The following is a 14,523-nucleotide window of genomic DNA, read 5'->3' on the forward strand; positions in this document are numbered from 1 at the left end:
TAATCATGTTACTTCTTTTATTTTTTACCCCATTATTATAAACTCATTGTCTTACCACCAATTCATCAGAAGAAATCAATTTCTCCATTTCAACTTCATCAATGCCCAACAACTCTTCTTTAGATGAAACTTGATCGAAATTATTATGAATGCATCGATCACATTCCGATACAAGATCATTGAGAGAATACAACTTAATAAGTTGACGGTAATGCAAACAATTCAATGGAGATATTTTATTCGAGAGATATTGGATAACTAATGCAAGTAGATCTATAAGAAAAACATTTTACAAAGCAAATGAGATTTATTATACATCACATCATTGATCAACAAAACAATATCAAATATCACCTTGTACTTGCATCAGTGAAGCTGCATGCAAAACTTCATCAATATTTTCCTCTGACAATAAAACTTTGTTCGTATAAATAAAGTTGATCACTTGTTTCATTGCAATCTTTGTCACTTCTTTTATTGTGATCTCTTTTTCAAATCTTTCTTTCATCTGCAACATAACCAGAAACTGTCTGCCACAATGATCAAAGAGTTTAATCATAGTTTAATAATGCAATATTCGTGCCCAAAACAGTGGTTTAATGTTTACTGTTTTGGGCACGAATATTAGTCCACTATTCTGCCGTGAAGGAGCAATGTCATTACAGCACAAGGGTTCTATTTCATACAATACATATCTGCTTATTGGTTGATAGATATGTAACTTTGTGGGCGTGTCCGGCGTCGTGGCTCAGTGGTTTAGGCGTCTGCATCGAGAACCGAAGGGCCCCGGTTCGATGCTCGACGGCGGTACTAATGCTGATCGGCGTATGTGTCCTTGGGCAAGACACTTAACGGACATTGCTCCAACCCAGCGGTCACTTATGGGTTGTCCAAATTACAGTCATACACAGGAAAAAACAAACAATTACCCACAAAGTTGCATACATGTGGTGACTCGCTGCCCAGACGAGGATAAACTTTCTGTGGAAGTGCGTCCGGTTGTGACGTTGTGAGTACGAGTGTAGTTCTCGAATGATGTTCGCGAATCGTGTGAGAACGAATTCGCAGAAATAGTCCGCAGATGGAGTCCTATATATACGGGTCAAGAATCGGGACAAAAAACGGAACTTGGTCGGACCGGAGAACGAGTTCGCAGAAATAGTCCGCAGATGGAGTCCTACGGGTCAAGAATCGGGACAAAAAACGGGACTTGATCGGAACACTGGAGTCGGAACATGAAAACAAGAACTTCACTACCTCGAGCACGTCACTTCCGGACGTACAAGGGTGTTGGGGTAATGGGCCAAGTCTGGCCTAAATCCCAGGTCCTCACAGACCTCACCCATACAGAATAGAATAGAATAGAACTTTGTGGGCATTTTTTCCTATTTTTAACTATTGCTAACAATTTGATCATTATGAGTAACCATTCTGTTGGAGTAATTACAGTGTCTTACTTTATACATAATCTACCTGACTTTTAAACATAGTGTGGAAATATTTGCTGCTTGCTGCTAAAATTGCTCGATGTGCTGGAAATGTTTGACCTTCTGCTACCAATGTGACATCACAATAATCTCTACTGTTTCGTTGCCTGAAAGTTTAAACAATGGAAGGTTTTAAATTTGTACAATCAAGTTAGCAAAAATCAACAAAATTTTTTCCTTTACTTAGATAATACACAAGTGTCACAAGTCTTACTTTACAAGCATTTTCATAAGGAAGTCAAAATGTCCATCAGAACTTAGATGCTTTGAAGAAGACATCTTGTAGACTGCAGATATGTTACGCAATATAAAATTATAAAATTATTTTTCTATAAAAAGTTATAAGATAAGACGACCTTCCTATATTGGCTGTCTTTTTTATTTACAACTCATAGTAGGCCGTGTACAACTGTAAACGTATTGTGTATAGGCGTATATCTTTGTAGTGTTTAAAATCAACAAGAGTCTTAGCTACATAGTCCAAACACCTTTTGTGTGGCCAAACACCGTTCAAAGGCAATTCAATAGCGTGTTGGGTTTCAAGGTTCTCCTGTCAAGCGTTTAATTGAATCTGGTCACGCGAAAGTTACAAAACAAACAAGGAACTAAACTATTGTATTCGGTAATTCACCGAACACACGAGACCTTTGCAATGATGTAGCCTATACCCTGTTGTATTTTCGTTCGAACGGAGCGCGCATCAATACGACCCAACATTTTATCAACCCGGATTGCATCGCGGTCATAGGTCTTCTGGGAAAACAAAAAAATGTGACGAATGTACAAACGGGCCTCGGACGGGTCTTTTGAAATCCATATTTATGCATTGGTATTCCTTACTAATATAGTAGAGTGGGGTAAAATGAGATATTTGGGCACTGATTGCCCATTTTTTTCAAAATATAAAATATAGTACAAAAAATAAAATATAGTACTGTGGGGTAAGATGGGACATCTTTAGCATATAATATCCAAATATTCTGGTTGTCTTTAACAGTTAATTACAGTCTATGGCAGTTGGAGGATACGGTTTTATAATTCTTTGAATGTTCTTTGTTTACTACCAAAAAGAACAAAAAATAAAATGAAAAGGTGCTCCATCTTCTCCAACCCGACTATATATGACGATTTTTTACGGGATACGGTAAATTAGTATTATCGTACCTTCTAAATTGTGAACAACACGATTTTTTAGGGATTCGCACACAATGACTAAACTAGTCGCCGCCTAAATTCGATTTTGCTTTTAGTCGATCGACTAAAATTTTAGTCGGTGCATTTTGAAATTCTGGGCACTAGTGAGGAATCTTTCGGTACATAGCAGAATAGGCTGGTGGAAAGTGTTAGTGGTTAGGGGGTTAGGTGTTGATGGTTAGGGGGTTAGTGGTTATGGGGGTTAGTAGTTATAGTGGTTATAGGGGTTAGCAAACAAGGTGGGTGGGTGACTCTTCACTAGCACCAAATTCTGTAATAAGTAATGCACAGAAGCTTACTAGGCCGACTAAACGTGAAAAACCACCGACTAAATTTTAGTCGGCCGACTGAGAAAACGCGGTAAGGTATACCGCGACCGACTAGTTTGATCGGTAGCCGAGATTCCTGGAGACAGGAGGTTAAGATGAGACAGTTTAAATGCCGCAGGCCCAATTACTGCGCGTCACGAGCCAGTGATTGCATATTTCCGTCTCTTGGGTTTGGCGTGTAAGGTATAGTACTCGTACTGTGTTGGGGTATGGTTGTTTTACTGCTGTGAGCTAATCGTTGTATTTGTATCCAGTTAGGTAGTAAAATTTGTATTGAACTGTTAGTATGTCAAAATTAATGTATAACAGCTAAGTGTATCTTTTAATGTAACTCGTTTAAGTAATTTTATTAAAATACATGCTTTTAAATTTAGTCACCATTAGATTATACAGCCTAATACGACCAAAGGGTCGCGCTAGTGGCTGGTAAGGCACCGTCCTAGCCCATATACTGCAGAACATTGCTATTAACCAAAAATGTCTTATGTAAATAACGGCACACACTATTTGCACAGCAGAGAGTAGGCATAAACTAGCTGTTCAGTAACTATAGCAATCATTCCGTAACATTTCATCTGATTTAAAAGCATTGAAAAAATCATGCCAGATTTGAAGAAGTATTTGGAAGAATTAAGTACACATGTGAGATCAAAAACGATGTATCTACACTTAGTAAGTTATGCAGACATCACCAAGAGTATATACCATTTGAAAACCTAGACTTGTTTGGTGGGAAGAGAAAGTTTCTCGATTTTGAAAAAATTTTCAATGATATGGTTGTTAAAAAACGTGGTGAGAAGAAGAAGTAATTAGACCGTTTATGATTATTTGCATACGCGATTATTCAATGAAATTATCAATTAGAGAACAAATGGCTAGAGCTAAATGATTGTTAACCTAATTATTGTAGTGAAATATATATCTCAAAACAAATAAAAACAATTAAAATGTAATGTTCCTACTGTTTTTCGTATTCCAATAATTTTTTATCCTCACGCGACAGGGTAACGACAGTTAAGTTATAACACAGGGTGTGTTCTGTTTTATACACCTCGTGCCACTTACGAGCTACTACGTATAAAACTTTGTGGGTATTTTTTTATGTACGGAAAAAATCTATACACCCATAAGAGTTGTTAACTGTCTTGTTCAAAGACACATACGTCCACAATGGTAGCAGCGACGAGCCTTGAATCAGAAATCTCTATATTAACGATGCGCTACTGTGCAACGACGCCGGTTATCGCTAAAACGTTGAGTAATTGATTGAAAAATACCACTGTGCTATGAACCCCTTAACACGTTTTGTATTTAAAGTATTTTTAGGAGCAGACAAGCGTTTCTCCAACAAAACGTCGACGTTATACAGTTTATTACGCTCATAATTGTGGTGCATGTATACTATTTTTACAAAATCAAATAAAAAGCAAATTAGAAAAATTATATATTTATGTGGTCGCCGAATACATCAAGATACAAACACGTTAACGATGTTTTAAAACTTAAAACGTATTTATAAAGTAGCCGACGTCTTATATAGTAGGGAGGGGGGAAATGGAACACCTTTTCGTTTTATTTTACCGTCCAATTTGGTAGTATTAAAAGAACATTCAAATAATTATAAAACCATATCCTCACAACTCCTATAGACTGTTCTTAATTGTTTAAAACACGGTCAGGATATTTGGATATTATGTGGTAAAGGTGTCCCATATTACCCCACAGAACTCTACTGCTTATTTAGGTTGCTGTTCGGCAGTGCCGTAGCCAGCAGCAGGGTAAACGCCTGGTGGTTGGTGTACAATGTTGGGAACCTGCACATGGGAGATCGGTACTGTTGTCATAGTAGTGACTGTTTCTGCTGGCGGCTTTCCGTATTCGGCTAAAATATAGTTAAAGCATCGTTAAAGAAAAAACGTCAACAATATTTACTGTTTCTAGTTTTTAAACTACTTAAGAAAGTAAAATACGTTGCGAGTGATTGTTTTTTTCTATATGGCTGACAATTTAGACAACTCATTATAGTAACCCCTGGGTTTAAGAAATTGTCGTCATGTGTTTTGCCCAACGACACATACGCCCACAACAACCGTAGCAGGGACGAACCTTAAACCCATTACCTCTGGATTACAGGCAAGCGCCCGAATAACCACTGTGCCACGGCGCCGGACTTTTGTTTATTTATCCTAAAATATTCGCCCGAATTTAAAAATAATACAATGTACTTACTTGCAAGTCCAATGAATAAAACTCCCCACATGATGCTCCATACCCAACCAATGAGGAAAACAAACAATGTGATCATTTGTAGCCAGCCAACCCAAAAGTTCAAGCAGAATATTCCACAGCTAGAACTTGTTTGCTGTCCAACGTTCGCACAACAGAAAACGGTGAAAGAAGCGATAATGGTACCTATAAACCAGATGAATGAATGTAACTTATTTACCCTCGCGTAGCGGGGCAACGACAGTCGTAAAAACACAATTTGGACAACTCATTAGTGACCACTGGGCTGGTTCGAGCAATTCTCGTTATATAGGTGTCTTGCCTATAAGAACACATACGCGCACAAAGAAGAAGAGGTAAAAACGTTCTAAGAGATAAATAAAAGATATGTTATACTCTGTTTTACTATACACGCACATCAGGTTAACCGCTTACCCAATCCAGGAAAAAGACAATTGACCACGCACAGAGTAACTGCACACCACATCGGCATAACAGGAATAGCTGCTTTCATTCCACTGAACGATGAATTGTTAGTGGTAGTTGTTACATAAGTGACTTGGTTCGGTCCCCCATACTGCTGTTGTTGGTTTTGTTGTTGTTGATAAATTTGAATTGAAGGGGCGCCCGGGTAACCCCCCTGGGGCGGAGGGTAACTTCCTGGCCCCTGGGCAGGTGGGGGTTGAGGGTAACCCCCTGGCCCCTGGGCCGGTGGGGGTTGGGGGTATCCAGGATTGGGGTTTAGGGGTGCAGCTTGATACGGAACCCCCGCTGCTTGCGGCTGCAATGTAGTTTGGAAACAATATACATATATATAAAGTTTTTATTTGTATAAGAATCTGACGATGCCATTTAGGCGAAATATATCTTAGATAATACAATTTTCTTGACAGGATTTTTGACCGATTATACAATTTGCCTGACTAGATTTGTGTCTAAATTGTCAAGCATACAGAAAAACAATCACCCACAAAGTAAGATACACGTGGTAACTCGTAAGCGGGCACAAAGTGTATAAAACAGAGCACACGTGTCATAACGACTGACGTATTCCGGCCACGCGAGCATAAAGTAATTTACAGTCATTTTTATTTGAACTTACATTTTCTGCTCCCGGGTAGGGACCAGAATAAGGCGGTGGCTGCATCTTTTCAGCTCCAGTATTATCCATATTCGGTGCAGATGCCATAACGTTTTAAAACTCCTTTAAAATTTACCAACTTTATTTCTGCTTCAGCGTATTAATTTATTAAAAGTTACCAACGAAATACACATTTTTTTCGAAACGTTTGCAGTAACTAAATTTCGAAAAAACAACAACATGTTTTTTGAAGTTAATCTGTTGAAACTGACACATTTTTGCCTGTGTTTCCCTTGCTCACGTTTTTACATAACACAAACGTAATTTCATTTCGTTCTTCGCTCTTACAGTATCAAAAATCCACCAAGAAATGGGAAAACCTTAATCTCGATAAAACCAGTTCTTTCCAGCATGGAAACCTAGTCTTTTAAACTGTTTTGTTTCGCGGTTTGATCCTTTATGGTAATAATTAATAGCCCGTATGACGACAAAGGCTACGGCGGTATTTGCCGAACGTATTTTCTCTTTTTAAAGTCAATATTTGAATCCTATGGTATATACATACGTATGCATATACAGTTAGACTGTATAACAGAAATACCAGCTTTTTATACTAAATAGTTAGAATCTTTACATTGGTACTAAAGGTTTGTAAAAGATTACGTGACATATATAGTGTTATGGGGTAAGATGGGACACCTTTAACACATAATATCCTTCGTGTTTTAAACATTTAACAACGGTCTATGGGATTCGTTGGGATACAGTTTTATAATTCTTTGATGGTTCTTTGTTTATTACCAAATGGGACGAGAAAAAAAATTGAAAAAGTGTCCCATCTTCCCTCACCCTAATAAAATAGAATAAAAACGCGTTCCATCTTCACCCTACTATACCTTTAATAGACTTATATAGAATAATATTCAACCCATACAACCAACGGTGCATTGAAACAAAGTTATTTACAAGCGCCGATAATCAGTAACAGGTCCGGTGGGCTCAGCTGATGTTTGCCCACGTGACTCGTAAACAGTCGTGGGTGTCATAAGACCTTTGCAAGACTGAATAAACATATGTAACGGATAAATGAAAAGGTATACATGCTAAACGGACGCATTGTGTGAAACGTGGTTTTGTAAGAGTGCATTGTAAACGACAAAGACGAAATATTTTGTATTTAGAAAGAAAACAACTTTTTGAAAAGATTTGCTATAGCATAGCCGCGGGTCGTAATTGTAATATAATATATAGTAGGGTGGGGGAGATGAGACGCCTTTAGCGCATAATATCCAAATATGCTGATCGTGATTTAAACAATCAACAACCGTTTATGGTAGTCGTGAGGATACGGTTTTATAATTCTTTGAATGTTTTTTTTTTGCTCACCACCAAACGGGAAGAGGAAATAGAATGAAAATATGTCCCATCTTCCCCCACCCTACTATATCCCAAATTATTAAAATTTTCAGAAGATTTTAAGTAAATATGGATGAGACTAAAAGTTCATTGGTCGAAAATGCTGGCGGCCAAACTAACCAAAATGTCGCAAGTTACAACAATACATCGCCGCAAAACCACCCGGTAAACGCTTTATTTGAATATAATATGATTGAGCGCTTGTATTTTTATATTATTAACACACCCACAAAGGTACATACGTGGTAACTTGTAAGCTAAAACGAGGTGTATGAAACTGAACATCCGCGTTATAACGACTGTCGTTTTCCGGCCACGCAAAGGTGAAGCAAGTTACATTCGTTTACTCAATCATTCAAAACAGGCGCCACAGCTAATACACGGACCGGTGCCTGCTCAACAGTTTCAAACAGTACCTGCGCACGTGACGTCATACACAGCCCAAACTGTAGTGGAACACAATTCACTTATCGGTTCCGCTTCAGTACCAGTAATGCCGATGTGGTGTGCTGTTACTTGCTTATTTGTCAATTGCTTACTGCCCGGGTTCGGTAAGCTATAACTACACACTACCGAAACAGTTATTTTAAACGCGAAATTGTACAGGAACGATCATGGCTTCATTTTCTGTTATTTGCTGCGCTGAAGTAAGCCAGAAAAGTAGCGGAAAGGGTGGGACTTTCTGTCTAAATTTCTGGGTAGGCTGGCTCCAAATGATAACGGTGTTTTTCGTGCTTTTCGGTTGGGTTTGGTCAATCGTTTGGGGTGTTGCATTTGTACAAGCGGCCGGTAAGTTACAGAGCTTTTTTATTACAAAATTAGATTATTCATTTACTAAATACTGGCGCCGTGGCACAATGGTTAGTCTGCCTCTAACCAAGAGGTTACGGATTCATAGATCGTCGGTGCTACCGCTGTGGGCGTATGTGTCCTTCGGCAAGACACTTAACGACAGTGGTCACTAATGGATTGTTCAAATTGCCATAAACAATTACAAAAAATGATAATCACTCACAAAGTTACATATGTGGTGACTCGTAAGCTGGCACGAGGTGTATGAAACAGAACAACCTTGTTATAACGACTGTCGTTTTCCGGCCACGCAAGGATAAAGACAAGTTAAGGTATTTATTTATTCAATAAATTTCTCAACAGTCAAACGTAACAACACGATGGTTACAACAACTACAACGAACACGATGTATCCTGACAATCCAAGACTTGTTAATGAAACTCTTCCTGGTTATCCACAACCTAACTACGGAGCCAATAACCCATCATTTGCATAGCCTCATACCAAACTAATCGTCCGACTTTTTGTCGGTTTGTGTCTGGCTTTTTTAATTTTTGTGTAAGTTAACTGAATGTTTTTACGTCCCATTTCGTAGTAAACAAAAAACATTCAAAGAATTATAAAACCGCATCCTCACGACTAGCACGACTGAATATAAAGGCTGCCGTGGTCAAAGCAAACGTACATTACATAAACGCAATGCTGTTTATCTCTTCGAGCTCAAAACACGTAAGTGCCAATTAAATTTGAGAGGTGCAGTGGTTAGAGCGATCGTGCCAGAACCAGAGTTACAGGGTTCGGGGCCGGATGCTGCCACCATGGCGGGTGTACGGTATGCGTCCTTGGGCAATACGCCAGACTTTCAATGCTCCATCCAGTTGCAACTAATATGTTGTCGAATTTGTCAGCCATATAGAAAAACAATTACCCACTAAGTTACATACGTGGCAATTTGTAAGCGAGCAAGAGGTGTTAAACAGAACACTCGTGTTATAACGACTGTCGTTTAAATAAACCATGCTTGATACGCATTGCAACCAAGTTACCCATTGTTTCTGTCTCGTTAAGCATGAATATACAATCTGACTCTATTTAGAATAAAGAACTGGTAAAAATACCACATTTTGAACCTAATACGACGCAATTTCGCAAAACCGTAAAAACGGTTTTAATTTATCAATATAACTTTGCTAAAGATGCAGAAAAAGGTACTAAAACCATGGAAGCAATGTACTTTTTGCCACAGCTGCCAGAAAGTACAGAAAAAAGAAAGTGTATTTATTTAAAATTACAAAAAAAGAAAAAAATTTTTTTTAAAGATTTACAAAAAAAAGACGACAAAATTGTTTTTTTTACAAATACGGCTGCCAGCCCGCAAAGAGCTGACAGAGGCGCATGGGGTCAGAGGCTTGCTGTATCAGCATGTTCACTTGGCCACGAACACTAAGTACTGAGCCCTCTTCAGTACCTTGAAGTTTTTCCTGGAGTCTTAGAAGAACCCGTTCCGCTAACTTGTTTGTGTTATTTGCATCACTGTGGAAAAATGCAAGTCAGTATGAACGAATGTAACTGATTTATCCTCATGTGGCAGGGCAATGACAGTCGTTATAACACAGGTGTTCTGTTTCATACACCTTGTGCCCGCTTACGAGTTACCACGTATGTTACTTTGTGGGTGATTATTTTTTTGTTTTTTTTGTGTGTGACCTCTGGGTTGGAGAAATTGCCGTTAAGTGTCTTGTCCAAAGACACATACGCCCACAATGGTAGCAGTGACGATTTAACCTCACTTGGCAGAGCAACGAGTATTACAACACGGGGGTTTTGTTTCATACACCTCGTGCCACTTACGAGTTACCATGTATGTAACTAGTACTGTTAAAAATTAAGGAAAAAGTAATTTAAAAAAACCTTTGCACGTCTGCTCTGGTTGAATAAGTAGACAGAGTACTACTTAAACTGCAATCCAACGTAGCATCAACGTTTCTCTATAAAAATATATTGATTAGTGCAGTGAATGAATGAATGTAACTTGCTTTACCCTTTCGTGGCTGGAAAACGACAGTCGGTATAACACTGGTGTTGTGTTTAATACACCACGTGCCTGCTTACGAGTTACCATGTATGTAACTTTGTGGATGGTTGTTTTTTTTTGTGTGGCAGATAATTTTGACAAACCATGAGTGACCACTGGGTTGGAGCAATTGCTGTGAAGTGTTTTGCCCAAAAGCACATAGGCCCACAATGGTAGCAACGACATGTAATGTTAAAAAGTACCAAACTAACTTGTAATGTCCTTGCTTTTGTTGGTGATAGTGCCCAGTCATGTAATGGATCATACAACAAAACTTCTACAATGGTGGTGATAGCATCGTATGATGATCTCATAACTTGCATAGTTCTCTCACAGCATCTTAATATATATATGAGATTTAAAACTTATCTAAAGTTTTTTGAATAAATGAATGTATTGTATTTATAATGACAGTTGTATAACATAGATGTTCTGTTTCATACATTATGTATGTTAGTTTAAAACATATCGGAAGTTTTTTAAATGAATTAATTTTATGTATCTATACTTGCATGGCAGGCAGGGACAGTTGTTATAACACAGATGTTTTGTTTCATACACCTCGTGCCAGCTTATGAGTTACCATGTATGTAACTTTGTGAAAATTTTTTTTTGGTGACTTGTATTTTATTTTCGTAATGTATGGCAACGCATTGAGCAAGTATGAGTTTTATGAAATAGAACACCCATGATATAACGATTGTCATTGCCCCGCCATGCAAAAATAAGTTATAATAAACAATATTAACTTCTATTTGTCTCTTCGATTCTGGTAGCAAAGATTGAAAAATATTTTAAACGAAAAGACAGGATAAAGTGACCAAACAACAGTTGTTAAAACACGCCTACGGTTAAAAACATATTTACATTTAGTTGGAAGAAAATAAGCGTGGTCACAACACCTAGCAGACAAACGAGCCATTTAAGGTAAACTTCTAATAACAAAAGTGTGCATACAGATGTATAATTCAATAAATAGCAAACCTTCTAAACACTCCTTCCACCCCACATAACCCCATACCATCTACAATATCTCTTGTAAGTCGGAAAGGTACAGTTTCAGGTGTGGGAAGGCAACGACCTTGTTCAAATGCAACACCTAAAAAAATAAGCATCAAAAGTATGAATGTAATTTGCTTTGCTTTTACATGGCTGAAAAACGATTTCATACACCTCGTTCCAGCCTACAAGTTACCACTTGTGTAATTTTTGGGTGTTTTTGTCTGTGTGGCTAACGATTTAGACAACCCATTAGTGACCGCTGGTTTGGAGCAATTGTTGTTAAATGCTTTGCCCAAGGGCACATACACTCACTTTAACTGACATTGCAGCAACCCAGTGGTCACTAATAGGCTGTAGCAACCTGAGTGTATTGACAAGAATTGTCAAACAATACGAGTGCTAGGTCAGGGCAAGATTCATAGGTCATTTTGCTCTTACATCTAAGAATATGCCAAAACCATAATAGTTCTCACCTAAATCTATATGAACTATTTCAGCAGTGTTGCAATTTATGAGAATATTCTGAACATGCCTATCTCCCAAGCCAAGAACATAACCAATGATTGAAGATACGGCAACACTTCTGGTGTATGACTGCCTAAAAGGATAACGTAAAAGTTACAACCACTTTTTGCAACCTATGTTTGAGATAGTTAGGGTAACTCTAAAGGCAAATTTAATTTGTGACAATCGTATTTTATAACCATTTTTTAGGGGATTAGGACAACTCTGTATTGTAAATATTAAAGTAAAAAAATATTGAAGCACTTATGCTCACTGTCAAGCTAACACAGCACATAATTTTTAACAGTATCTGTTTTAAATTTTGGTGACAATTTAGACTTCTTGCCTAAGTTTCAAACTTATTTCACTTCAGACTACAGCATGTCTTTTTACCATTAAAAAGTTGTTGTTACTATTTGTGTTTCTACCATAAATATTGCAGTCAAAACACATTTCAGTACAAATAGCGTGAAAAAATGTAAAAACTTTTACCTTTTATTAAACCACTCCTGCGGTTCCACGAATTTCTCGGTAAAAAAATGTCGAAACACTGGTTTGAATTTTGAGCAGACTTCTTTGTACTTTTCCAGCTTCACGTCCGCAGTTTTACCACTGACTGACATCATAGCTTTTCGGCACACCAGAGCTGATATGTCTTGTGGTCTATATTTCATGTGCGCTCCTGGGTCACCATTGGGTGATGCCTTTGGAACAAGAAGGGTTGATAAATAAATGTAACTTACTTTATCATCGCATGGCCGGAAAACGACAGTCGTTATAACACAGGTGTTTTGTTTCATACACTTCTTGCCAGCTTAAAAGTTACCAAGTGTGTTACTTTGTGGGAGATATTTTTTTAAATCTTATTTGTAGCTGATAATTGCGACAACCCATTAGTGACCACTGGGTTGGAGCAATTGCTGTTAAGTGTCTTGCCCAAAGACACATACGCCCACTATTGTACCAGGGTTATATGTGAATTTATAGGTACAAGTACAACACGGTTAGTGTTTAATGCGCTAGCTTATAACCAAAAGGTTGCTGGTTTAAGATTGATTGCTGCTACCATTAAGGGTATTGTCCTTGACCAAGACACTTAACGACAATTGCTCCAACCCAGTGGTCACTAATTGGTTGTCTAAATTGTCTGCCATACAGAAAAACACACCCACAAAGTTACATATATGGTACCTCGTAAGTGTGCACAAGGTGTATGAAACAGAACACCCCTGTTATACAATTGTCATTTCTCAGCCACGCAGGGAAAAAGTAAGTTACATTCGTTTATTCATTCTATGAACACATGCTTTATGTATATACAGTCCAAACCTGTGTCGCAGTTCCAACAAGATACACGCCAATAGGTACAGTTCCATTACACCACTGGACCAAACCACTCTTTTGAGACAATGGTATCACTTTATATGTTTGAATGTTCAGACTTTTTGTGGTCGGATTTTTACCAAGCAGAATATTTACAAGTTGGAAAACCTGTAAAAAAAGTGATTTAGAAATTTGAGTAAAAATTTATACACCTTATGCTCGCTGTCAAGGTATACTGTAATTGTTGTCCTAGACGTTAAACACATATGAGGTTTTTACTATTTATATACCTTATGCTCACTGTCTAGTTATATAATAAGTCTCTTATATAGCAAACAGCTATGATGTATTTTAATAAGCAAAAATAATAATTTACAAAACTTACTAATAAAATTAAGAGTTACCACGTATGTAACTTTGCGGGTGTTTTTTTATGCATGGCTGACAATTTAGACAACCCATTAGTGACCACTGGGTTGGAGCAGTTGCCAGTAGGTGTCTTGCCCAAGGACGCATATGCGCATAATGGTAGCAGCGACAAGCCTTGAACCCATAGGAGTTACAGGCAGCTGCGCTCACCACTGTGTTACAGCGCTAGCACCTTTTTACCAATATTACGGTAACTTGTAAGACGGGACACCTTTAGCACATCATATCCAAATATCCTGATCATGTTTTAAACAATTAACAACAGTCTATGGGAGTCGTGAGGATACGGTTTTATAAATCTTTAAATGTTCTTTGTTTACTACCAAATAGGACAAGAAAATAGAATAAAAAGGTGACCGACCTCCCCCACCCTACTATATTACAAAATTTTAAAATCCAGCTACCTGCTGCATCACAGCATCCTGTCTCAAGTCATCTCTTCCTTTAACTAAATGTTTGTATGCCAAACCATCAGAACCAGTTGCTATCACACTTTTGGAAGGTTCACGCCACCACAGGTTTGGAATATGGTTGAAACTTTGAATCTGACATGCCTGGAGAGATATTTTTCTGCTGCTACTATGTAATATTATTTTAGATTTTGAAAGGCATACGACTTTTTGACGATTTTGCTTATAATTTTACTAAAGTTTAAATATATGTTT

The 14,523-nt window shown here is 37.8% G+C and overlaps 5 protein-coding genes across 7 annotated transcripts in view; 1 reads left to right on the forward strand and 4 right to left on the reverse strand.

The window, feature by feature from the left end:
- Positions 1-43: 43 nt before the first annotated feature.
- On the reverse strand, positions 44-2,079 carry LOC113474736 (kelch-like protein 2). Its single transcript, XM_026837008.1, has 5 exons — positions 1,976-2,079; positions 1,702-1,774; positions 1,474-1,594; positions 355-508; positions 44-273 (listed from the first exon to the last, which is right to left on the reverse strand). Exons 2-5 carry the CDS (start codon positions 1,764-1,766, stop codon positions 44-46), a joined length of 570 nt encoding a protein of 189 aa, XP_026692809.1. The 5' UTR covers positions 1,767-1,774; positions 1,976-2,079.
- A 2,520-nt stretch (positions 2,080-4,599) lies between these two features.
- LOC100180277 (protein SPEC3-like) lies at positions 4,600-6,451 on the reverse strand (the record flags this gene model as incomplete). Its single annotated transcript, XM_002121874.4, is given in 4 exon segments — positions 4,600-4,892; positions 5,240-5,422; positions 5,672-6,017; positions 6,339-6,451. Coding segments are annotated over 4 exon segments (762 nt in total).
- A 1,280-nt stretch (positions 6,452-7,731) lies between these two features.
- Positions 7,732-9,565, forward strand: LOC100182619 (protein SPEC3). The gene is made up of 4 exons (XM_002121751.4): positions 7,732-7,898; positions 8,098-8,284; positions 8,340-8,522; positions 8,889-9,565. The coding sequence occupies exons 1-4, from the start codon at positions 7,803-7,805 to the stop codon at positions 9,020-9,022; spliced, it is 600 nt and encodes a 199-aa protein (XP_002121787.1). The 5' UTR covers positions 7,732-7,802; the 3' UTR covers positions 9,023-9,565.
- A 313-nt stretch (positions 9,566-9,878) lies between these two features.
- On the reverse strand, positions 9,879-14,271 carry LOC100175590 (serine-protein kinase ATM-like). Its single transcript, XM_018814234.1, has 8 exons — positions 14,263-14,271; positions 13,436-13,597; positions 12,599-12,810; positions 12,076-12,200; positions 11,585-11,699; positions 10,813-10,939; positions 10,438-10,514; positions 9,879-10,059 (listed from the first exon to the last, which is right to left on the reverse strand). The coding sequence occupies exons 1-8, from the start codon at positions 14,269-14,271 to the stop codon at positions 9,879-9,881; spliced, it is 1,008 nt and encodes a 335-aa protein (XP_018669779.1).
- Positions 12,717-14,523, reverse strand: part of LOC104266316 (serine-protein kinase ATM-like) — a 32,109-nt gene continuing 30,302 nt past the window's right edge. For all 3 annotated transcript variants that reach the window (XM_026837170.1, XM_026837169.1, XM_018814489.1), the window contains 3 exons: positions 14,263-14,412; positions 13,436-13,597; positions 12,717-12,810 (listed from right to left, as the gene is read on the reverse strand). In XM_026837170.1, the coding sequence (XP_026692971.1) occupies positions 14,363-14,412 (50 nt within the window). In that variant the 3' untranslated portion in view covers positions 12,717-12,810; positions 13,436-13,597; positions 14,263-14,362. The remainder of the gene's footprint in view (positions 12,811-13,435; positions 13,598-14,262; positions 14,413-14,523) is intronic.

Source organism: Ciona intestinalis, chromosome 12, assembly GCF_000224145.3.
Source record: "Ciona intestinalis chromosome 12, KH, whole genome shotgun sequence".
Taxonomy (NCBI): Eukaryota; Metazoa; Chordata; class Ascidiacea; order Phlebobranchia; family Cionidae; genus Ciona; species Ciona intestinalis.